This window comes from Pristiophorus japonicus, chromosome 15, assembly GCF_044704955.1.
Source record: "Pristiophorus japonicus isolate sPriJap1 chromosome 15, sPriJap1.hap1, whole genome shotgun sequence".
Taxonomy (NCBI): Eukaryota; Metazoa; Chordata; class Chondrichthyes; family Pristiophoridae; genus Pristiophorus; species Pristiophorus japonicus.
The window spans coordinates 47,531,764-47,556,633 of record NC_091991.1 but is presented as its reverse complement, the minus strand read 5'-3'; the positions used below and the strand labels follow the sequence as shown (position 1 = coordinate 47,556,633).

At 46.2% G+C, this 24,870-nt stretch overlaps 1 protein-coding gene across 7 annotated transcripts in view; it reads left to right on the top strand.

Annotated features, from left to right (window-relative positions):
* LOC139281467 (fatty acyl-CoA reductase 1) overlaps window positions 1-24,870 on the top strand; it is a 271,288-nt gene that overhangs the window by 179,181 nt on the left and 67,237 nt on the right. For all 7 annotated transcript variants that reach the window (XM_070901633.1, XM_070901634.1, XM_070901636.1 and 4 more), the window contains 2 exons: window positions 8,084-8,261; window positions 22,528-22,572. In XM_070901633.1, the coding sequence (XP_070757734.1) occupies window positions 8,084-8,261; window positions 22,528-22,572 (223 nt within the window). The remainder of the gene's footprint in view (window positions 1-8,083; window positions 8,262-22,527; window positions 22,573-24,870) is intronic.

Here is a 24,870-nt window from a genome sequence, read left to right as displayed (position 1 = left end):
GTTAAGGAAAACAAAGTTGTGTGTTTCCATCTAAACACTTTAATGCAGAGCTGTGCGAACAAGCATTCAAACTCTGAAATGGTCCAACCATCTATCTAGGAAGGTTTAAACAATTTTTGTTACCAGTTTACTTCATACCCAGTTGTGGTTACACTGCAACTGTTATGAGCCAAATTGGTGCGAGACTACATCCTTCAGTTCCAGCATTTTGCACTGATATGAAGCTGAAACCATTTTTTAATAGAGTGTAACTATAAGTTGATTATTCAAGTATGTTCCTTTTCTTAATCTTTTAACATATTTCAGTTTTTGGGATCAATTTCAAACATCTCAGAAGCAGTGGCATTGAAAGTAAGCAGTGGCATTGAAAGTTTTGCACTTCTGAAATAGAAGTTAAATAGACCACAAACATTACATTCTTTAGAAGGAAGTGATGCTTTGTGGGTTGCATTTCTTTTAATTTCCCTTATCGTGGGGATGTAATCAACAGACACAGTTCTCAACCTTCCCCAACTCTATTTCTGAGAAACAAATCTTTATCTTGGTTCTTAGCTGCAATTTCGAAGTAACCAACATTATTTACATTACTCAGATGCTGTAGAACAAAAAGCAGATATATAATCCTGGAGTAATTAATGTGCCTGTTCCTTTCGAATACGCTTGGGAAATCCTTCAAAATATACCAGCTTTTTCAATTTGGTTTCTCTTTTCCAAGTCAATACCTTGCAATAATTGCTGTTTTTAAAATAAATACTAACGCCGCCCTCCTCCCCCCCTCCCCCCCCCCATTATTTTCTCCAGAAGCACAGGAATCACTGTCCCATCGAGAAATCAGTCAAATCTAAAAGTGCTGGTGTGTGCGGAAGGATTTCCTGAGAGCACTTGATTCCAGATCTATACTTACCGCTATAAACAAGGGCATCATAAATCCTCTGGAATCTTGCTCTGAGATCAATGGAAATTATGAGCTACAGAGATACTGGGGGTCACATGAAGTACACATACTTTTACTGCAGGCAACTTATGACTCATAAGCTTAGAAATTGCTGTTGGAACAATATTCAGTGGCTGACTGATTACGACATTTTTTTAAGGAGTAGTGAACCCTATTGGTTTACATATGGCTTTGCTGTTTTTAAACTGTTCGCTAAAATGTGAGTTATATTTCCCACACAGTGGCCGCGATTTCGCCAACAGTGGTGAGACCGGTGCGGCCAGCATTGGTGGTGTGTGGGAAACCCACTCCCGGCTCCATCCCACCCTCTCAACACAATCTTCCATTGATGGGGCTTGTTAACCCCGTCCGAACAATTAACAGGAAGCGGGTCTGATGACATGTCATCAGCTGGTTTCCTTAAAGCGACCATTCCCAACTTTTTGTTTACTATTCTTCTATCAGTGTTCAACAGCATTGAGGTGCTGCAAACACTGACAAGCACTGCACAAAGGTGCACGGCTGCAGCCAGGCTCTCCCACGACTTCTTCCAGATGCTTATGCTTATGGAGGGAGTCACAGCATGCATGGAGGTTCTTTTCCCTTCCAATGGACGGAAAAGACCTCCCCAGGGTACTAACACAGCCTGGTTGCATATTACACAGGAGGATACAACCAGGGATGTCATCAGAAGGACCTGGCTGCAGTGGTGCAAACCTTTCAATGTTCTCAGTAAATCATGAAATGTCACTGCAAAGCCACACCCAACCTCATCTTGCTGTGCTACTCACCACATCACTGCATTCCCAACTCTACTGGTGCACATCCTTACTCACACTAACTAACCTTGCACCTTCTCTCATACCTCTCTCTCTCAACACTTCCTCATCTCACTAGCCACACCTCACACTCACCCTCATCCTTTGCAATCATACCAACTAACAACATACAAGGACAATGTTCATGTAGAGTTTCTGCTAATGTGTTGTCAAACATTGAAACCTTTATTTTGACCACTTTGTTTTCTTGGACAGATTTGTGTGCACCTTTGCAAGTGGCTTAGTGAGTTGTAGGAAATGGTCAGACATAAGATTACCCTGCATAATGGTGATGAGTGTGAAAGGATTGCAGGGATTGCAGGGATGCTTTACGGTGCTGGTATGGGGTGGTGCCAACCTGACTCATCATGTGGTAGCCAGGGTGCACAGCATCAAGTGAAGTAAATGTGGCCATGGTGAGGCCATCACTGGTATCCTGGGCAGCAATGTGATCAGGTGCTGATACCATGTGTCCTGTGCACATCAAGTGATTGCAGAGAAGTTGTTGTTGGTGATGCTGCTGTGTTTAGTGATGGTGTTGGGGCTGATCATAGTGGGATTCTGAGGACCAAGGTGAGATTTTTTCAAGGGCACTGATGCTGCTGGAATAGATGGCAGGTGAGGTTGAGATGACAGAAGTGATCTGTCATTGGTGAGAGAAGTTGATCCAAGGAAGTGACAGTGAATGGAGAGTTCACTGCAAACACTTCAAAACTGCATACAGCTCAAAAGTTTCTTCCAGATCTTGAAGGCTTTAGCTTCTGACATTGGAAAGTGAACAGCTGTGAAATGATAGCTTTTATGCCACTTCTGCAGCTGTCAACTAACCAAAGCAATGGAGAGTCACTGAGAGCCCGACACATTTACCTGGCGTGAAACCTGAGGGACGGCAAACTCGTTGAAAACTTGGTAAATGGTAAATGTCTGGATCAAATCCTTTTACATGTCTTTAAATTACCTCTTAAGCATCTTAAATAACTTATTATGTTTGTGTGACTGGAAGGATGTTTCCAGTGGGGTTCCGCAGGGCTCAGTACTGGGTCCCTTGTGTTTTGTGGTATATATCAATTATTTAGATTTGAATATCGGGAGTATGATTAAGAAGTTTGCAGACAACACTAAAATTGGCTGTGTGGTTGATAATGAAGAGGAAAGTCATGGGCTGCAGGAGGATATTAATCTACTGGTCAGGTGGGCAGAGCAGTGGCAAATGGAATTTAATTCAGAGAAGTGTGAGGTGATGCATTTTGGGAGGGCTGATAAGGAAAGGCCACTTAATAGTGTAGATGAACAAAGGGACCTTGGAGTGCTTGTCCACAGATCCCTGAAAGTAGCAGGTCAGGTGGATGAGGTGGTTAAGAAGGCATACGGAATGCTTGCCTTTATTGGCCGAGGCATAGAATATAAGAGCAGGCAGGTTATACTTAAATTATATAATACTTTGGTTAGGCCACAGCTGGAGTACTGCATGCAGTTCTGGTCACCGTATTATTGGAAGGACGCAATTGCACTAGAGAGGGTACAAAATATTGAAGGGTCTGGACATAGTGGATAGTAAGGGCCTATTTCCATTGGTGGTGGGATCTATTATGAGGGGCCATTGTTTTAAGGTGGTTGGTGGAAGGTTTAGAGGGGATTTGAGGGGGGCTTTTTTACACAGAGGGTTGTGGGGATCTGGAACTTGTTGCCTGGAAGAGTGGTGGATGCAGAAATCCTCACCACTTTTAAGAGATGGTTGGATGGGCACTTAAAGTGCAGTAACCTGCAGGGTTATGGACCTAGAGCTGATAATTGGGATTAGACTGGATGACCTTTTGTTGGACGGCACAGATATAATGGTAAGTACTGCAGGGAATCGAATACAGCCAGGGTGATCTTCTGGACTAGTTTTGATCGCCTGGATGGGTCGGAGAGGATATTTTCTCCCTAAATTGGCCTGGGTTTTTATCTGGTTTTTGCCTCTCCCAGGAGATCACATGGCTCCTGTTGGGGTGGAATGTAGAATGTTTCAGTATAAGGGGTGTCGCAGTTGTGTGAGGCGGACTGGTTGGGCTGGGTGATCTTTGCCTTTCCGTAATTGTTCATAGATGTATATGTAACTTTTAGGTCTGCTGACCAAGGACTGTGCGGCTCTTTGTCAGCCGGCGCGGACACGATGGGCCAAAATGGCCTCCTTCTGCGCTGTAAATTTCTATGTTTCTATGTTATTGAGTCTGCAATCCGCACACAGACCCGACAGTTGAGAAACTAACACGGTGGAAGGTTCAGAGTGGACTTCTGCCTCGCTGTCAATCAGGGCCATTTTGACAGCGGGCCTGCCTCCAAACCCACACCCCCAGGGCTGGGAAGATTCCGGCCAGTGGACCACCTAATGAAAAAGGAGAAACACTAATCCTATTAATCAGGTTTGAACTGCCTTGCAAAGGAAAGGAAGGAGGCTTATTTGCCAAATTGTGGTAGAATTGAACATTACTGCAGGTAGTTAGGAGAAGAAGAGGCACAATTTATGTTTCTGACCCCTTCCCCTCCCTAGAGATGCCCTGTACACCAGGCATGGGAGCAGGATGCACACAGCACATGACACCTTTCAACAGCCAAAGTTCTAGAAATGGCTAACTCACATTCAGAGACCTTGTAATATAAAACTTCTGGGGTCACAGGATCCAAGAAGGTTGTCAAGAAAACCTAGTAGCCAGCAAGCACACTTCTTTCACACTTATGTCGAGTAGTAAGTTAGATATCAAACAGCTTAAACAAAGCACAAGCACCAAAGGTAGCATGGTACCAGCGTAAGCTGTCAGCATTCACACAGGCAATAAGTGCACTCCACGGAACTTGAACAATGTACTAAGTATTTATTTATTTATTAGTTACAATGGTCTCCTGGTTGATGTTTGGGTGGCTGGCCGATAGAGCACCCCAGTCGGCTGCTTGATTGCCCCAAAAGGCGGCCCAGTCCATTTTGAGGGCTGGGCCTCATTAGTATAGGGCTGGCAAGCTGTAGACAGAAAGCAAATGCCCCGAGCTAGCCTGCCAGTTCCAGGCCACCACAATACCGGGTGTCCTGGTCAGAAGAAGGTATTTTGGGGTGGAGGAAGCAACCTAGCTTGTTCTTGTGGAACATTCCTGCTTCTCCCCCGCTCCCCCCCCCCCACCAAAAATATATATATATATTTCTTGCTTGGCTCCTTTACCATCACTGTCCTAAAATGGCGATTGGAGTCCTATGTATGTCATATATTCCCAATCTGCATATTAAAGGGCTGCCACCTGACTTAGTCGGGTATTCTGGTCATTCAATGGTAGGCGCTGGGGAAGATCGCAGTAAGTCATTCCTCAACATTTCCAAAGTGCCTTGTCCTGGGCAAGAGGCCTTAAAATCACCCCCAATATAGCAAGAATGCAGATGGTAATAGAAGATTTTTAAGGAACTGAATATGACAGTATAGCTCAAGGTGATCTGGCCACAGTTACTTGGCTAATGTGGTTTTCCCCTTAAGAAATGTTGTATCTAGATTTACTGCCTCAAAAACCAGTCTCCTTTGTTGTGTTGTTACGCCTACTCCCAATTCCTTCTTATTCTGCAACGGATGTCATCCTGGACATCATGTTGCAAACTGAGGTCTCCTGTCAGGTTGAAATTATGGAGCATTTAATATTCGAGAAGTTTTTTGGAAACCTGGATGGGGATTGTCTTGTATAGCTGTCCCTGATTATTCCAGAGATATGAAGCACTGTTTCAAAATACCAACGGTAAGGTTGATAATTCTGGTTATAGCTTGAGCTTCTTTGTATTTACGCTTTGCTTTTGTCCATGACAGTGGTGTAGCTGCATAGGACAGCCTTGATCTCTCTAGAGTAATCCTTCCACTCTTTTAAATAATTAACTGTCTTTAAATGAAAACATCAAGAGGCCTTCTGGGGGAGCAGATACTGACCTGCATGATTCTGTGTTGGTGGTTACATATTGGGCTGATTTTCCTCTCGCTACTTCCCTGTTTACGCCTGTAAAGGGAGTGGTAGCAGGACGAAAACTGAAAAAGAAACACCAACATAGCACTGGAGCACCGTCTTTTCTGATTTTCAGGCAGAGTTTGATTTCGGTGGCCAGCACTGCTGCCAGAAACAAGTGGGGGTCTATTAAATATATGCAAATAGGGTCAACAAACATTGTCAGGACTCCCAAAGCTATTTTTGTCTCAGCCTTCACCACTTCCTCAAGCCATCCACAAGCCATGCATGGTGCAGGTCAGGAAGCGGCTGTTTTCAATGGTATGACCTTGGATAAGGTCATGGAAAGCTGGAAGCAGATCTTACACTCATTTTTTCTGTCGTATATTGTGTATTTTCAGCCTTAACGCATTCCATTATTTCATTTCCTTGTTGCTGTGGGAGCTCCAGAAATTCCATACTGCTGGAAACTGCTGCTCCGTTCCACATCCGACACTTCCACATCTCTCCTTTAAAGCTGCAGGCCCATGACACTAAGCTACTCTGCCAGATTTCCTGCCCTCCCAAATGGCAAGCTGCATTTAAGAGGAGTGATTTGTGCTAGCATCTCACTTCTTGTATTTAAATGATGCCCGCTCTCTTAAAAACATTTGGGCCTCCCACTGGTATCAACGCCCTCCGCCACTCACTTATATGTGCTAGAACGGAAAGTTTCCCCCACATTGAGATTTAAAAATCTCTCTTGGTTGTGTTTGGCACAGAGTTGGGCACAAGGGTCCGAATGGCAACATGGGTGCAGTTGATAACAGAACACCATTTCTTTCCCTCTCATGTTATCATGGTTGCTGGCTCTGCTGAATCATGCATGTCTGACCTCTTTGATACACTTATTGGCAACAAACTGAATAATATTGGAAATATCCCCAGTGCTAATCTAGAACAGTCCTGTTGCATAAATATTGTGGGCAACACTGACTTTGACGGCCAATGGCAGTACTATACGATGGTTACATTTCATCTCAAGGTTTTCCTGAAGGAAATGGCATTTTACTGATGGCAAAGTTATTGATTTGAAATAGTCACAAACTTTTTAAAGTGTGACTTTTGTAATTACTTTAAGCTATCAAATATTGATGTCAAACACTTGTACATAAAATTGGAGTTTCCAAAATAGGCCAGATAAAATCCAATATCATGAACTACATACCTAATGATCAACTGGAGTAAAAATTATTTAACTCTGGTTCAATAAATAATTTCAATCTGCTTCCAGAATATCGTACAAATTTACTGGGGCACTACACCACCAGTAACAGGAAAATATAAGAGGAATTGCCTAGGGTTTCAATCAAGCTGCACTTTACATGATAGAATGTTGTACTTTTAGTTGATGGTATGATTTTTAGAAAACAAGGATTATGTGACGGCTGGAAAAATACTGCTTAATGAGACTTTAATATATTTATGTAATTTATTTATTGGACAAATTAGATGTAAATACAACCATAACTGTAGCTGCAAAGTTTCCTTTCAAAAATCTGCAGGCAGGCCCATATCTAAGAATTAACAAGGAGTCCACCAATGGCATTAGAAAAATGGTGGGCCTAGGAAAGAACAAGACTTTATTTAATTGCCATCCTCTCACCTCTCAGGAAAGAGCTATCAGAATATGTTAATGAACCACTGAAGAAGAGAACTTCCCAATGTCTATTCCAATATTTATTCTGTAAAAGGGTGAGGGAAGATGATGAATGAACATACCAATCATTTCTATATTTACAGCAAAAGTTTGGAGGATCTTTCACTTCATTGTCAGTCTTTCAATAGTTAATATATTGGAATATAAAACTTGCTTTTACAGCAGTAGAATGTGTAAAAGCTGAAATGATGAATTATCATTTTTATTTGAACACACTTAAGACTTTTGCCAGATTAAACCTTTGAATGAGATTTTTTTTTGCAGGGTTAACCTAGCATATGAGGGGCAAACCGAGCTTCAGTGTAAAGCATTAAAGTAGTTGCAAGATGCAGATCACATAGTGGGACATTATTGAAGTTAAATCTGGGCTTTGGTTTGTGCAATGATGGTTGAACGTCCTGTTCAAGCTGAACCAGCTCAGGATGAGAAACCCACAGTGTGTTATACACTACCTTTTTTGATCTTACCTTTGCAAGTGCCATCACCATCACCAACAGGGAAACATATCAGGAAGTGCCTTGTTCAGTATGATCACCTGCCCTTTATCTCTTCTCTCATACTCAATTAGCCAGTTGTCTGTGGTGGCCGGCCATATTAATGAGTCCTGTTGCCTTATATATTTAATTTTCCATGGCAGTCTCTCATAATGATTTATTTTATGAGTCTCTTGTTTTTTTCCAGGTGGATGGATGAAAGTATGATCCAAGATATTACCCCCAAATTGATAGGAGACCGGCCAAACACATACACCTATACAAAGGCACTTGCAGAGTACGTGGTCCAGCAAGAGAGTGAGGATTTGAATATTGCCATTATCAGGCCTTCTATTGTTGGAGCAAGTTGGCAAGAGCCGTTCCCAGTAAGTCATTTTGTTTCAATGCAATGTACCTTATCATCCTGTTGCTGCTCTTTTAGCTCTATGTGACTCAGTACAAATGCTGTTCATATCTTAGTTGTTGATGTACTGGATGGACACGAGAGGAGGGGACCATTCAGTTGGGTGGAAATAAGAGAGGCACATTAAAATGAGTGAACGTAATGCTTCTGCTGTACTCAGAGTTCATTCTTAACCAGTCCCTGTTATCATATCTAGAGAAGCAGATTTACTGACACGGAAGCCATTTTTGCACTAGAGGTGAGGCGTAGGTCATCTATCAAATCACCAGCTGCTTATTTGTGCAATGTGTGAGATAGGTGGTAAAAGAGCTTCTCTGAATATGGGAGCAGTATTCAATTCTTGGGTGGACTTGTACGTTGTAGGGAGTTAAAAATTGTTGAGGAGAACACAAATGTTTGGCAAGAAAGAGGAAAGCAGGCCTTTTGGAGGTGCCTTTGTCAATGGAGGCAAGGTGGGAGTTAGCTAACTCTAGCCTGATGTCCTTCTTCAAGGTGATACCTGGTCAGTTCTTACAGTTGCTTGGCTGTGATCACAATCAATAGTTGCATCGCAATCAAACTGGAACTTATCTGGTCTGTTAATATACATAGTGATATAAAGATGGTTGGGATTAGTGGCTGTAACTAGTAGAATCCACTTGCTCTGCCTCTGACAACAGGGTTCCTAGCTTGCTGTTCCCTAGGTCCCACTTGTAGTATTGTAGTATGAACATTTGGTTTTTGATTAAACATTGTGAATCAAACGGATTTAATTTTTTTTTAGTTCCTGCATAGCTGACTGTACGCGAGGATTTTTTTCATTTCTTGCTTCTGCGCAGAGTACTTACAAAGTTGCACTGGTGACTCCTGCTACAAACCTGGCTTCTTAGGCAGTGGTATCACCCTCTGCTTTATATTGTGAACTTCGCTCGAGTCTCTATGGCTATAATACAGGAATGACTAATCTGCGTCTTGTGTGCTATATGTCGTTCTTGTGTACTTGACGTACAGCTCTTTGTTTATCCACACTTGCCCATGCTTTTAATCTCATGCCAGCAGAGATGCAAACAGGAAGCAGCAAGGCCCCTATTGGCACAGGAACAAATTTTGACCACACTACCGGATGCTGAAGCAGAAGTCGTGCCAGATGGAGTGGATAAACCATTGCTGATTCACCATAAGATCTTCATGATGGATAGTGTCTGACCCACTGCCCTACCCAGGTCCTAGTTTTCAATGAAACTAGCAGATCCTGAAGATTGCATACCTGGGCATAATTGAGCACAGATTTTAATTGAGAACAAGTAATGTAACAGAGGAAGAACAGAAGCTGTGCCAGGACTTTGTTTCTCCTGAACAAACTCGGGTGGCAACTCTCACCTATGTCAACTGCTGTTCCGCTGCACTGAAGAAAGGTTATTCCAGAGAATGAATTGGTCGCGTATTCAAAACATGAAGGGAGTGTCATATACTGAATAGAAACTGAGAAACTTGGAATGAGAGGAAAATAAGAGAAAGAGATGAGGAGAAAAGGAGAGAGCAAATGCATAGAGGCAAGGATATAGGAAATGTGAAAGAGACAATGGGCTCAATTTTCCCCAAAGCATTTTTTTGGCATACTTAGAGAGTTACGCCCGAATTTTTGGGGCCCAAGTACGCCAAAAAAAAGTGTTGTAAGTTTCCCCGTTGAATCTCATCATTTTGGCCTGGCCTAACCCGAGTGGGGTGGAGTCTTGATCTGCGCCAAAAAGATCGGGCTGCCATGGTAACCAGGGACACAATACGAGCTGAGGCTGCAAAGTGAAGCATACAGCCACCTTGCAACACATTAAAAGAATTGAAAAACACATAGCACCACCTTACCTGCAACCCTGCCCGAAGGCTGTCTGGTTCGGGTGTCCCTCTCTCTCTCTCTCCTGTGTGTATGGAATGGAACCGGACACCCTTCCCGTGTGTGTGAACTGAGGACCGACTCTCTCTCTCTCGGTACTGGACTGTGTGTGTGAACCGGGGACCGAGAATGGAACTCGACAGCCTTCGGGCGGGGTTGGAGATAAGTTGCTGCTGTGTGTTTTTCAATTCTTTCTGTGTGTCCGGCATCTGCTGCGCCAGTTTCCTTACCTGCGCCGATTTCCTTAACTCTAGGGAAGGTTTTTCAGGAGAGGCCACATATGCTGGCCTAATCAGAGCTGGAGTAACTCATCAGGGGAAGGCAGCAGCAGCCAAGTCCATGACACCAGGGGTGGCTCTGCTGCACAGGAGGGCAGGAAAAGGAGTGGGAGAGCTATAGTGATAGGGGATTCAATTGTAAGGGGAATAGATATGCATTTTTGCGGCCGCAAACGAGACTCCAGGATGGTATGTTGCCTCCCTGGTGCAAGGGTCAAGGATGTCAGCGCATTCTGGAGGGGGAGGGTGAACAGCCAGCTGTCGTGGTACATATAGGTACCAACAATATAGGTAAAAAAAACGGGATGAGGTTCTACAAGCTGAATTTAGGGAACTAGGAATTAAATTGAAAAGTAGGACCTCAAAGGTAGTAATGTCAGGATTGCTACCAGTGCCACGTGCTAGTCAGAGTAGGAATTGCAGGATAGCTCAGATGAATACGTGGCTCGAGGAATGGTGCAAGGGGGAGGGATTCAAATTCCTGGGACATTGGAACCGGTTCTGGGGGAGGTGGGACCAGTACAAACCGGACGGTCTGCATCTGGGCAGGACCGGAACCGATGTCCTAGGTGGAGTGTTTGCTAGTGCTGTTAGGGAGGGTTTAAACTAAAATGGCAGGGAGACAGAGGGAAGTAAAAAGAGGGCAGAAGCAAAAGGTAGGACGGATAAAAGCAAGAGTGGAGGGCAGAGAAATCAAGGGCAAAAATCAAAAAGGGCCACATTACAACATAATTCAAAAAGGACAAAGAGTGTTAGAAAAACAAGCCTGAAGGCTCTGAGTCTCAATGCGAGGAGCATTCGTAATAAGGTGGATGAAGTGAGTGCGCAGATAACTGTTAACGGGTTATGATGTAATTGGGATTACGGAGACATGGCTCCAGAGTAACCAAGGCTGGGAACTCGACATCCAGGGGTATTCAATATTCAGGAAGGACAAACAGGATGGAAAAGGAGGTGGGGTAGCGTTACTGGCTAAAGAGGAGATTAACGCAATAGCAAGGAAGGACATTAGCATGGATGATGTGGAATCTATGGGCCCAAGTTTCCACATGCGCCTAGAACGGCGCAGTCCCGACCTGGACGCCCGTTTTTCGCGCCACAAAGTGCGCCTAAAAAAATCCTCGGTATTCTCCACCTACTTGCAGGTCCTCTTGCCCTCAGCGCAGCGCAGCACGAGCTGTGGGGGGGCGGAGTCAGGTCCCTGCGCTGAAAACAGAGCCGAGACCTCTGCACATGCGCGCTACAGTCGGCACGCAAGTGCAGTAGCTCCAGGCGCCGAACTGTGTGGGAGGGGCCCGAAGCACGCAGCCCCTAGCCCTGGCTGAATGGCCTCACTGGGGCTGCGTGAATAAGGCTCCTCCCACGGCCAGCTCCTGCTCCCCCCCCCCCCGCCCAGACCCGACACTCGCTCCCCTCCCCCGCCCTGCCTCCGGACCAGACCCGACACTCGCTCCCCTCCCCCGCCCTGCCTCCGGACCAGACCCGACCCGCGCTCCCGCCCCCTGACCCGACCCCCCCCCCCCCACTGGACCAGACCCGACACCCGCTCCCCGCCCCCCCGCCTCCGGACCAGACCCGACACTCGCTCCCCTCCCCCGCCCTGCCTCCGGACCAGACCCGACACTCGCTCCCCTCCCCCGCCCTGCCTCCGGACCAGACCCGACACTCGCTCCCCTCCCCCGCCCTGCCTCCGGACCAGACCCGACACTCGCTCCCCTCCCCCGCCCTGCCTCCGGACCAGACCCGACACTCGCTCCCCGCCCCCGCCCTGCCTCCGGACCAGACCCGACACTCGCTCCCCTCCCCCGCCCTGCCTCCGGACCAGACCCGACACTCGCTCCCCTCCCCCCCGCCTCCGGACCAGACCCGACACTCGCTCCCCTCCCCCCCGCCTCCGGACCAGACCCGACACTCGCTCCCCGCCCCCACCCTGCCTCCGGACCAGACCCGACACTCGCTCCCCGCCCCCACCCTGCCTCCGGACCAGACCCGACACCCACTCCCCGCCCCCGCCCTGCCTCCGGACCAGACCCGACACTCGCTCCCCGCCCCCCCGCCTCCGGACCAGACCCGACACCCACTCCCCTCCCCCGCCCTGCCTCCGGACCAGACCCGACACTCGCTCCCCGCCCCCACCCTGCCTCCGGACCAGACCCGACACCCACTCCCCGCCCCCGCCCTGCCTCCGGACCAGACCCGACACTCGCTCCCCTCCCCCCCGCCTCCGGACCAGACCCGACACTCGCTCCCCTCCCCCCCGCCTCCGGACCAGACCCGACACCCGCTCCCCGCCCCCCCCGCCTCCGGACCAGACCCGACACCCGCTCCCCGCCCCCGCCCTGCCTCTGGACCAGACCCGACACCCGCTCCCCGCCCCCCCGCCTCCGGACCAGACCCGACACTCGCTCCCCGCCCCCCCGCCTCCGGACCAGACCCGACACTCGCTCCCCTCCCCCGCCTCCGGACCAGACCCGACACTCGCTCCCCTCCCCCGCCCTGCCTCTGGACCAGACCCGGCACTCGCTCCCCGCCCCCGCCCTGCCTCCGGACCAGACCCGACACTCGCTCCCCTCCCCCGCCCTGCCTCCGGACCAGACCCGACACTCGCTCCCCGCCCCCCCGCCTCCGGACCAGACCCGACACTCGCTCCCCGCCCCCGCCCTGCCTCCGGACCAGACCCGACACTCGCTCCCCTCCCCCGCCCTGCCTCCGGACCAGACCCGGCACTCGCTCCCCGCCCCCGCCCTGCCTCCGGACCAGACCCGACACTCGCTCCCCTCCCCCGCCCGCCTCCGGACCAGACCCGACACCCGCTCCCCGCCCCCCCGCCTCCGGACCAGACCCGACACTCGCTCCCCTCCCCCGCCCTGCCTCCGGACCAGACCCGACCCGCGCTCCCGCCCCCCGACCCGACCCCCCCCCCCCGCCTCCGGACCAGACCCGACACTCGCTCCCCTCCCCCGCCCTGCCTCCGGACCAGACCCGACACCCGCTCCCCGCCCCCCCGCCTCCGGACCAGACCCGACCCGCGCTCCCGCCCCCCGACCCGACCCCCCCCCCCCCCACTGGACCAGACCCGACACCCGCGCCCCCGCCCCCCCGCCTCCGGACCAGACCCGACCCGACCCCCCCCCCCCACTGGACCCGACCCGACTCCCGCTCCCGGACTGGATCTGACCTGACCTCTCCCCCTCCCTCCCCCTCTCTCTCTCTCTCTCTCTCTCTCTCCCCCCCCCTCTCCCTCTCCCCCTCCCCTCCCCCTCTCCCCCCTCTCCCTCTCTCTCTCTCTCCCCCTCTCTCTCTCCCTTCCCCCCTCCCCCGCCCCCCCCCCCGACCCGACTCAACCCAACCCAACGCCACCTACCTGTAAATCTGGTGCTGGGGACGGGCCGGCAGCCTTCGGTCCCGAAAGGCCTGCCTGAAGCACTTTCACACAGGTAGGAAGATGGTTTATTTAATCTTTTCTTTGCTTATAAATGTTTATTCAGATTGGATTTATTTGTATATTTGTATAAGTATAAATAAGGATTTATTATAGAATTTAATGACTTCCCTTCCCCCCCCCCCCCCACCTCGTTCTGGACGCCTAATTTGTAACCTGCGCCTGATTTTTTAATGTGTAGAACAGGTTTTTTCAGTTCTACAAAAATCTTCACTTGCTCCATTCTACTTTAGTTTGGAGTACGTTTTCACTGTGGAAACTTTCAAATCAGGCGTCAGTGGCCGGGCACGCCCCCTTTTGAAGAAAAAATTCTGTTCCAAAGTAGAACTGTTCTACCTGACTAGAACTGCAGAAAAAAAAATGTGGAGAATTGCGATTTCTAAGATAGTCCGTTCTCCACCAGTTGCTCCTAAAAATCAGGCGCAAATCATGTGGAAACTTGGGCCCTTTATGGGTAGAGCTACGAGACACCAACGGGTAGAAAACGTTAGTGGGAGTTGTGTACGGCCACCAAACAGTAGTAGTGAGGTTGGGGATGGCATCAAACAGGAAATTAGGGACACTTGCAATAAGGGTACAGCAGTTATCATGGGTGACTTTAATCTACATATTGATTGGGCTAACCAAACTGGTAGCAATACTGTGGAGGACGATTTCCTGGAGTGTATAAGAGGTGCTTTTCTAGACCAATATGTCGAGGAACCAACTAGAGAGCAGGCCATCCTAGACTGGGTCTTGTGTAACGAGAGAGGATCAATTAGCAATCTGGTCGTGCGGGGCTCCTTGGGGAAGAGTGACCATAGTATGGTAGAATTCTTCATGAAGATGGAGAGTGACACAATTAATTCAGAGACTAAGGTCCTGAACTTAAAGAAAGGAAACTGCGACGGTATGAGACATGAATTGGCTAGAATAGACTGGAGAATGATACTTAAAGGGTTGACAGTGGATAGGCAATGGCAGACATTTAAAGATCACATGGATGAACTACAACAATTGTACATCCCTGTGTGCTGTAAGAATAAAAAAGGGAAGGTGGCTGAACCGTGGTTAACAAGGGAAATTAGGGAAAGTGTTAAATCCAAGGAAGAGTCATATAAATTGGCCAGAAAAAGCAGCAAACCTGAGGACTGGGAGAAATTTAGAATTCAGCAGAGGAGGACTAAGGGTTTAATTAGGAGGGGGAAAATAGAGTATGAGAGGAAGCTTGCAGCAAACATAAAAACTGACTGCAAAAGCTTCTATAGCTATGTGAAGAGAAAAAGATTAGTGAAGACTAATGTAGTTCCCTTGCAGTCAGAATCAGGTAAATTCATAATGGGGAACAAGGAAATGGCAGACAAATTGAACATATTCTTTGGTTCTGTCTTCACTAAGGAAGACACGAATAACCTCCCAAAAATACTAGGGGACCAAGGGTCTAGCAAGAAGGGGGAACTGAGGGAAATCCTTCTCAGTCAGGAAATAGTGTTAGGGAAATTGAAGGGACTGAAGGCCAATAAATCCCCAGGGCCTGATAGTCTACATCCCAGAGTACTTAAGGAAATGGCCCTAGAAATAGTAGATGCATTGGTGGTCATTTTCCAACATTCCATGAACTCTGGATCAGTTCCGATGGATTGGAGGGTAACTACTGTAACACCACTTTTTAAAAAAGGAGGGAGAGAGAAAACAGGGAATTATAGACCGGTTAGCCTGGTGGGGAAAATGCTGGAATCAATTATTAAAATGTAATAGCAGCGCATCTGGAAAGCAGTGACAGGATCGGTCCAAGTCAGCATGGATTTATGAAAGGGAAATCATGCTTGACAAATCTTCTAGAGTTTTTTGAGGATGTAACTAGTAGAGTGGATAAGGGAGAACCACTGGATGTGGTGTATTTGGACTTTCAAAAGGCTTTTGACAAGGTCCCACACAAGAGATTAGTGTGCAAAATTAAAGCACATGATATTGGGGGTAATGTATTGACGTGGTTAGAGAACTGGTTGGCAGACAGGAAGCAAAGAGTAGGAATAAACGGGTCCTTTTCAGAATAGCAGGCAGTATAGCTGAATAGCTGGGGTGCCGCAGGGTTCAGTGCTGGGACCCCAGCTATTTACAATATACATCAATGATTTAGATGAATGAATTGAAGGTAATATCTCCAAGTTTGCAGATGACACTAAGCTGAGTGTCAGTGCGACCTGTGAGGAGGATGCTAATAGGCTGCAGGGGGACTTGGACAGGTAAGGTGAATGGGCAAATGCATGGCAGATGCAGTATAATGTGGATAAATGTGAGGTTATCCACTTTGGTAGCAAAAACAGGAAGGCAGATTATTATCTGAATGGTGACAGATTAGTAAAAGCGGAGATGCAACGAGACCTGGTGTCAGCAGGCATTAAAGAAAGCAAATGGCATGCTGGCATTCATAGCGAAAGGATTTGAGTATAGGAGCAGGGAGGTCTTACTATAGTTGTACAGGGCCTTGGTGAGACCACACCTTGAGTATTGTGTGCAATTTTGTTCTCCTAATCTGAGGAAGGATGTGCTTGCTATTGAGGGAGTGCAGTGAAGGTTCACCAGACTGATTCCCGGGATGGCAGGACTGACATATGAGGAAAGACTGGATCAGCTAGGCTTATACTCACTGGAATTTAAAAGAACGAGAGGGGATCTCATAGAAACTTATAAAATTCTGACGGAACTGGACAGGTTAGATACAGGTAGAATGTTCTCGATGTTGGGGAAGTCCAGAATCAGGGGTCACAGTCTAAAGATAAGGGGTAAGCCATATAGGACCGAGATGAGGAGAAACTTTTTCACCCAGAGAGTTGTGAACCTGTGGAATTCTCTGCCACAGAAAGTTGTTGAATCCAGTTCGTTGGACATATTCAAAAGGAAGTTAGATGTGGCCCTTTCGGCTAAAGGGATCATGGGGTATGGAAAGAAGGCAGGGGTGGGGTACTGAGGTTGCATGATCAGCCATGATCATATTGAATGGTGGTGCAGGCTCGAAGGGCTGAATGGCCTGCTCCTGCACCTATTTTCTATGGGCCCAAGTTTCGACCCGCGCCTAGAACGGCGCAATCCCAACCTGGATGCCCGTTTTTCGCGCCATAAAGTGCGCCTAAAAAAACCTTCCAGATTCTCCAGCTCCCTGCAGGTCGTTTGCAGCTCGGCGCAGTGCAGCAGGAGCTGTAGGGGGCGGAGCCAGGTTCCTGCACTGAAAACAATGCCGGGACCTCTGCACATGCGCGCTACATGCATGTGCAGTAGCTCCAGACACCCAAAACTGTGTGGGAGGGGCCCAAAGCACGCAGCCCCTAGCCCTGGCCGAATGGCCTCACTGGGGCTGCGTGAATAAGGCTCCTCCCACGCCCAGCTCCTGCTTCCTCCCGACCCGACTCGACTGCTGCTTCCCGCCCCTGGACCGGACCCGACACCGACCCGACTCCCGCTTCCCCCCACCCCCCCGGACCGGACCCGACCCCGACCCGACACCCGCTTCCCACCCCCCCCCCCCACTGGACCCGACCTGACCTCCCTCTCCCTCCCTCCCCCCGACCCGAACTGAACCGACCTCCCTCCCACCACCCCCCCGACCCCGACCCACGCTCCCCCGACCCGACCCAACGCCACCTACCTGTAAATCTGGTGCTGGGGACGGGCCCTGCCCGAAGTCTTGGGCCCTGCCCGAAGTCTCGGGCCCGGCCCGTTCAGCCTCCCTCCCCCATCTCCTTTCCCCCACCCCCTCCATCTCCTTTCCCCCCCCCCGATCTCCTTCCCCCTCCATCTCCTTTTCCCCCCCATCTCCTTTCTCCCCCCCATCTCCTTTCTCCCCCCCATCTCCTTTCTCCCCCCATCTCCTTTCTCCCCCCCATCTCCTTTCTCCCCCCATCTCCTTTCTCCACCCCACTCCCCCCTCCCCCTTCTCCTCCCTCCCCCTTCTCCCCCATCTCTCCCCCTTCCCTCCCTCTGCTCCCCCCTCTCTCCCTCTACCCACCTCCTCCCCCTCCCCTTGCTGTCAGAAACACAGACACTGACAGACAGAGAATGAGAGACACATACACAGACAGACAGACAGAGAGATAGAGATACTGACAGAGACACACTGGGTGGGGCATCCCAGCACGCTGTTGGAGGGCTCCCGGTGCTGCAGTCGGTAAGTAGAAAATGTTTTATTTATTGATTTAAAAAAAAATTATTTCTTATTAATTTTGATTGATTTATTGGTTGATTTATTGATGTTTTTATCATTTATTATTGATGATGGCTCTTTATTTGTAAAACTGAAGTGTTTAATGTTTGTAAACTTCCCTTTAACACCCCCCCGCCCCCATTCCCTACGCCTGATTTGTAGCCTATGCCTGATTTTCTAAAGTGTAGACAAGGTTTTTTCGAGCGTACAAAAATCTTCACTTACTCCATTCTAAGTTAGTTTGGAGTAAGTTTTCACTGACGAAACTTTGAAAACAGGCGTAAGTGGCCGGACACGCCCCCTTTAAAAAAAAAATTCTGTTCCAAAGTGAAACTGTTCTAACTGACTAGAACTGGAGCAAACTAAGTGGCGAGAATTCCAATTTCTAAGATACTCCGTTCTACACCAGTTGCTCCTAAAAATCAGGAGCAAATCATGTCGAAACTTGGGGTCTATGTTTCTATGTTTCTAACTCTCAGCTGGCCAAACTTCCCTAAATAGCCAGAAGTGGCGTAGGTGGTTGGTTACGCCCCCTTTGATTGAAAAAAAAAATTGACTTAAAAATTCGTAACTAACTGAGTTACGCTGGTGCAAATTGATTGGCGAAACTGGGGATTTTTATGTTAGGCCAGAAAAAGCAGCCTGCTCCAAAAAGAACGGCGCAAATAATGGGGAAAATTGAGCCCAATGAAAGCAAGAAAGAGAGATAATGAGAGGATGGTAATGAGAGTGGGAAAAGAATGAATGAGAAGGAGATTTGGAATAAAGATGAATGAAAGAGGGAAATGAAAGGCAGAGGAACACAAGCCGGACACAACACAGATTTCAAGTAAATAGTTGGAAATAAAATATGTCAAAAGACACATTAATGGGCTGCATTTCCAAATTACTTGGAATTATACTTGTAGTCACAGTGAGAATATTGATGATAACATATACTATCAGAGTATGTTCCTGCAATTTCCCAATATGCATTCCTGGTGGATGAGGCTCTCCACTGGGCTGCAATTTTGTATAATCGGCCTTTATATTTAAAAATTGTGGCTTTGTATACAATTTATTTTTCTGGCTCTCGAACTAGATACACTTGCAGACATTTTGTTACGTCTTAGTCTGCTACACAAAGGAATCTTGCCCTCATTTGTGAGTTTGATTCCATATGATCCTAGCTCTGATCAAAGATTCTGACAATTACTCAAATTGACATTTGGTGCTAAAATTGCCAGTTCATTGATCTTCAGCCCCAGTTGTTCTATCTCCTGATTACAGTTAAAAAGATGATATTGTTCAACTGTATCCACTTTCTTGCAGCAACTTTGCCCAGCAAGTAACTGCATTACTTCAGCTGGACTGTTTTCTCTGGGCATCCAATAAACTGCATAGTTCTATACAACTCTCTGGCCCGTGTATTAATTAGACACAGAAATATTTTTGCTTTTATTTTTGCAATTCTGTCAGTCATTGTGAGTGTCTTTAAACAGAACTGTAGTTGCTCTTTGCAATGCTTCCAGACCCATGTTAAGCCCTTTGTCATAATTTCTAACTTCTACTGGCTTTATCCACTTCATGGTTTTCAGATACCAACTGGGTTCTGGTGCTTTCATCAAGTTTATCACAAAACTGATGAATTCTACCAAAAACCTATGGCAGTCAGTAGTTCTTTGCAAGTTTTAGAATGCTTTCTGCAGCCAAGAAGCAACAGAGGTCAGAGTAATTTACATCGTTAAACCGAGCCTCTTTTCTGACTTTTTGTTCACACTGTGATGCCTGGTTAATGAGAAGGGGCACGGTGAACTGCATTCATGTTGCGTTCCTAAAAGCTGCTGTAGGCGAGGAGTTCAGGTTGTGGCAGTGTGCTCGGAGGACAGTATTAAGAACTTGTAGCTGGTGAATGGAATTCTGCTTGAGGCATGCATACTCTTGGCGTTCCAGAGTGTAGCTGTGGTTTCTATCCATAGGAAAGGGATTTATAGTGATACTGAAAACTACTAAAGGATCTTGCTGATATTTGGCACTTTTAATTTGTAAATCAGGTTGTTGCAGCCTATATTTTGGATGCTTCGGAAGTTCACTGAGTAATCCGAAAGGAACGCGCACTTGTGAGAAATCTGTAGGGCAGGTTGTGATTTTACATCAGATCGTAAAGTGTTGTAAGGTTCAAGAGAACCCCACTTTCATTGCTTTCTTCACATTTCTAAGGCTTTCAATCTAACGCATCATACAACCCTGTCCCCCGAACAAGCATGGCCAATTTTGTCCAGGATATATAATCTGTTACACATATAATGAAAGGCCCATGTGTGGGATCCAGGACCAAGTAAAGAGATGGATTTGTATCAAAAAGGTTTAAATTACCAAATCTGATAACCAAGATCAAAATGTTTTTCTCTACCAGTTGTAGGATTCTGTATCTTCAACTGAGCTTGAAGGTTAGAAGGACACAACAACAGGTAGTCTTAGTTCAACTATTTTACTTGATTAGTCAACAGGAAGCAAACAATACATACACTTCCTTGGTACAAGTCCAAACGATTGATTAGTTTGGTTGAGCTCTTGTCGATCTTTGTGTGGGGAATCAACCCACCCGGCTGCAGTCCAGCTGTTTAGTCTGACAGTCCTTTATATCCCTGGATCAGGCATATGACCGAGCTGATAGCTATCTGCCTTTACGTGATGTTTTCCTGTTCATCCACTCTTGGTGGGTCATGCCATACCGGCCTTCCTTGCAATTAGGGTTTTGACCAAGTCTCAACATGATGTCTCCCTCTTGTCTCAAGGTTTCAAGTACAATCATATCTTCTTTCAACACATGCCCACAGGATTCAGTGCTAGCAAACTCAATCAATAGCAGTGATTAAATGTAAGAGACATAATCAAGGACACTTTGGAGTTTCGTAGCTTTCTTATCGAAGAGTCTATGAATTGAATGGGCCTCTGTGGTTCCTAGGCACTGATCACAAAGAGGAGCATAAGATCTAATCAACAGTTTAAGCCTCTAAGCACAAGCTTTTCTCCTTGTTAGTTAGCTGCAATAGTTTCCACTCCCTATGCACAAGGCTTACTGGGTAGTTTTTTGGTCAAGTAAAATATACATTTAAATGGAGTTCACATCCTTATTATAAATACATGATTGTGTATAGTTTCTTCACTCCCTGCACCTCCAGAAAATGGTACAAGTTATACGTACACTCCTTCACAGTTGAGTATGTGGAACTGGAAAACAGTGTGAATGCACTGATTATCTCCTTCAAACAGGAGCTGGATAAATATCTAGATCGGTTACAATGCGGCTGTGGCATGAGGGGTAGGGGTGTTATCTGTGGAGAGCCGCTGTTAATAGTTGAATAATGGCGATGTGGGAATGGATGAATATTCAGAAGCGCTGCTTGCTTACCTTTGGCCATTTGCTATTGCATGGTTTATGTACTTGTTCAAACAATATTACGGTGTTGCCGTTATATAAAAATGTAGGCATGCTTGTGGACCTCCCTGATCAAGATTTCTAATATTATAACTTATGGAGTAATATGTAAGTAAAATGCACAGAACCACAGAACTATTTCACCCATATAACATTGTTAGAATTTTGCAACACTGACAAGGAATAAGTTTTAGCAACAAGAAAAAAGTATGTTGTTCGAAGTTTGGAGTTAAAAGGAGTACAAGCTATGTGAGCTCCTCTGTTAGCCTAGAGTTTTTGTGGCTGTGTTCTTGGTGTTCTCTGGTAGAGAATGATGAGAGATTGTTTGAGGTTAAATCTGGTATATTCCTGATCAGCCTCGCCTAACACATGTTCTGTGAGATGGAATTTGAAGATGGCCTCAAAGTATCTTTACTCAGATTGCTTAGCTATGATATCAAATGAATGTATCATGATCTTTTGTCCAATCTGAATATCATGCAAATTTCATCAACAATTGTTTAAAAACATTTTTGCTAATAACCACAAACCAAACATTGATCATGTTCTTCTCAATTTCATTTACGCCAATGAGAAAAATGATTTAGTTCTAGCTTCATAATGTCTTAGAAATATATATAGATGGATGGAAGCTGATGCGTGAAGAGAATAAATAAATATTTATATGGGATCTGTGTACATTTTAAATGTTTTTAAAACTACATTTACAAATTGTCCTTTACATTTAATCCTTTGAAAGCTAAAAAAACCTTTGCAGCTTCACAACTTTCCTTTAGTATCACATCTCTAGAATCAATTTGCTGTAAATTTTTTATAAGTAATGACCCAAAGTGGAATGTAAATGGAATTGCAAAGGAGATTTCTTCCTGCTTATAATGTCTTATTTTTGAAGATGGAGTATAATCTGACTTTCTATTACTGATGTAATAAAGTGTGGAAAGCTGTCTGTAAAGAACTCCTTGCTGATCACAGTAAAATCAATTGCAGACTGTAAAGTCATGAATTAAAAAACTAACTCTGACTTCTTTTTAAAATAGGGTTGGATCGACAATTTCAATGGACCAAGTGGGCTTTTCATTGCTGTATGTAAAATATATTTTTATTTGTATTTTCTTATGAGTAAATAAATCTTTCTCTGAAGTTATTGAATTTATAGATAAGATATATAGCAGGCTGAATTTCCTGCCCCCTCCCCCCCCCCCCCCCCTCCTCCTGCCTAAGTGCTAAACAGGACTCCTGAACTGCACGTCACCTGTCCACATCTGGGATTGTTTCTATGTCATGCCCCGGGCCACTTAAATTACCTGGGGAAGCCCCAACACAGACCTGCCTCTTGCCAGGGCCTAGCACCAGGAGTAGTGTCTGAAAAATCAGAGGGTAGCTCTGTGGAGGGATCTTCAACCTGCCACTGGGACACTCACGGTCCCTCCAGTTGTTTGGGTTCAGGGGGTAAACCACATTCCCAGCTTTTTCAGGGCACCTCTGTGCATGGGCGCCTAGCAAGCTTTGCACCTGGAAAAAGAGACGGGAGGTCGGAAATGCCCCATCCCACCTTATTAACATTATTCCACCTTCTTCAGGCATATGCCCTTTCATGTGCTGTGTTGCGCAATCACAGTAAATGAGAACATTAAATCAAACATTTCTCAGCTACAGATTGCTTCACTGTCCATTCTTTGTCATCTAGGCATTCACTGCCAGAACTTCAATTTTGATTGGTTCTGACAAATCATGTTTTTTTTAATCATCCTGATACCATTGGGACTGCAGCCCATGTAACCTCCTGCACCTGCCTTGTATTAAAGCCTAAGATCTGTGCAATAGCTAGTTCTTTACTTGGTATTTTGAAGCATCTATACATGTAGAAAGGATTTGAAGAACTTAGAAAGATGGTGGTTCAAAGCCAAACAGGGATGTGCTTCTTTAATACTGTAAGGATGGCATTGAGGAAGAAAGGAGAGGGCGAGAAGCTTTCAAAGCTTGATTTTTGTAGACTGATTCTGGTCTGTGTTTGATCTGTGTGATCTAAATGGTAGTTAAACCCTTGCATGATAATGGAATCTTTGCAATAAATTTCAAAAATGCTCAGTTGCTCGGAGTCTTTCTTGGGAAAAGTTTGATGAGCAAAAGAAGGAAAAACCGTGACATCCAGATAGAAATTCTACTATACAACCAAACAGTGTGTGAATATGATGTCAAAACATTATTGAGGTGATACTTGAGCTGAATTTCGGGGTAAGCTCTGGGTGGGTCAGAACTGGCCCATATTCCAGAGTCGGGGACCTTTGCATATTAATGGCAGATACCTGCATCATTTATGGAACAACTGGGACATTGCCTCAGGTGGTGTAGGGGGTGGCACAAGAGGAATTGGCAGATAGCCCTGGTCACCAAGCGGTGAGCCGATCCAAAGATTTAAAGAAAAAATATTTGTCCCGTTTAGTGAACAGGCTAGTTTCCGCAATCATTTAAAGTAGTCGATCTTAGCCTTTTAAATGACCTGCCTCCAACACAATCGCAAATGCAGATATTATACCATGATGTAATGCCTGCATTTGCATATACCCATCCATTTGTGGGTGGGCGTATTATGCAACTATCTGGGTGGAAAATAGCGAGGTAGGAATGTCACAATTGGATAACCCCCAAATATATCTCTACCTGTCCAGAATATAGCGTTTTTACACTCAAGATCTCAATGAAATGTCTAAAACACAAAGGCCTGATTTTCCTGTGACTTCGTACGCTTTCGTAAGTGCCCCACAAGTTCTGAGTTTCTGCATGTGATGCACATGCGCGAAAACTCAGAACTTGCTATCTGCCAAGTTTCAGCTTCACAGATCGAATGAATCCGCAGGAAATGGACATTTGCTGGCGCAGAGTTGGGCTATTTGCCAAACTACTGCCTAGCAAATGGCCATGAAACCCTTATGCCTGGTAAAAGCAGGTGTAAGGCCATCTTTTACCAGTGTAAGGGTTAAAATAAATATTAAAATACATATTTTTAAATGATTTAACCATACTAAAACCTTTAAAATTATTTTAGGTTATTTTTGGCCTGATGAAAAATATTTAAATTTATTTTTCAAAACAATAAATTTTAATTTTAAATGTTTGATTAAATTGTATTTTAATTTATTTTGACCATGTGATGAATTATTTTTATTTTAGTGCTGCGATATTGTGTTTTTTTAGGAGATTTCTATCATGCTTATCGGGATTCCATACGTAAATGGAATCCCATAAGCATAATGGGAATCCCCCTTTGTGATTGGTTGGGCTGGCCCATGTGATCCAAGGAATGCTTGCGAGCTGCATGCGCCCCTGGGATTCGTGGGTCTTTATGCATGCCATACCTGCAGACCAGGAGTGCAAATCTT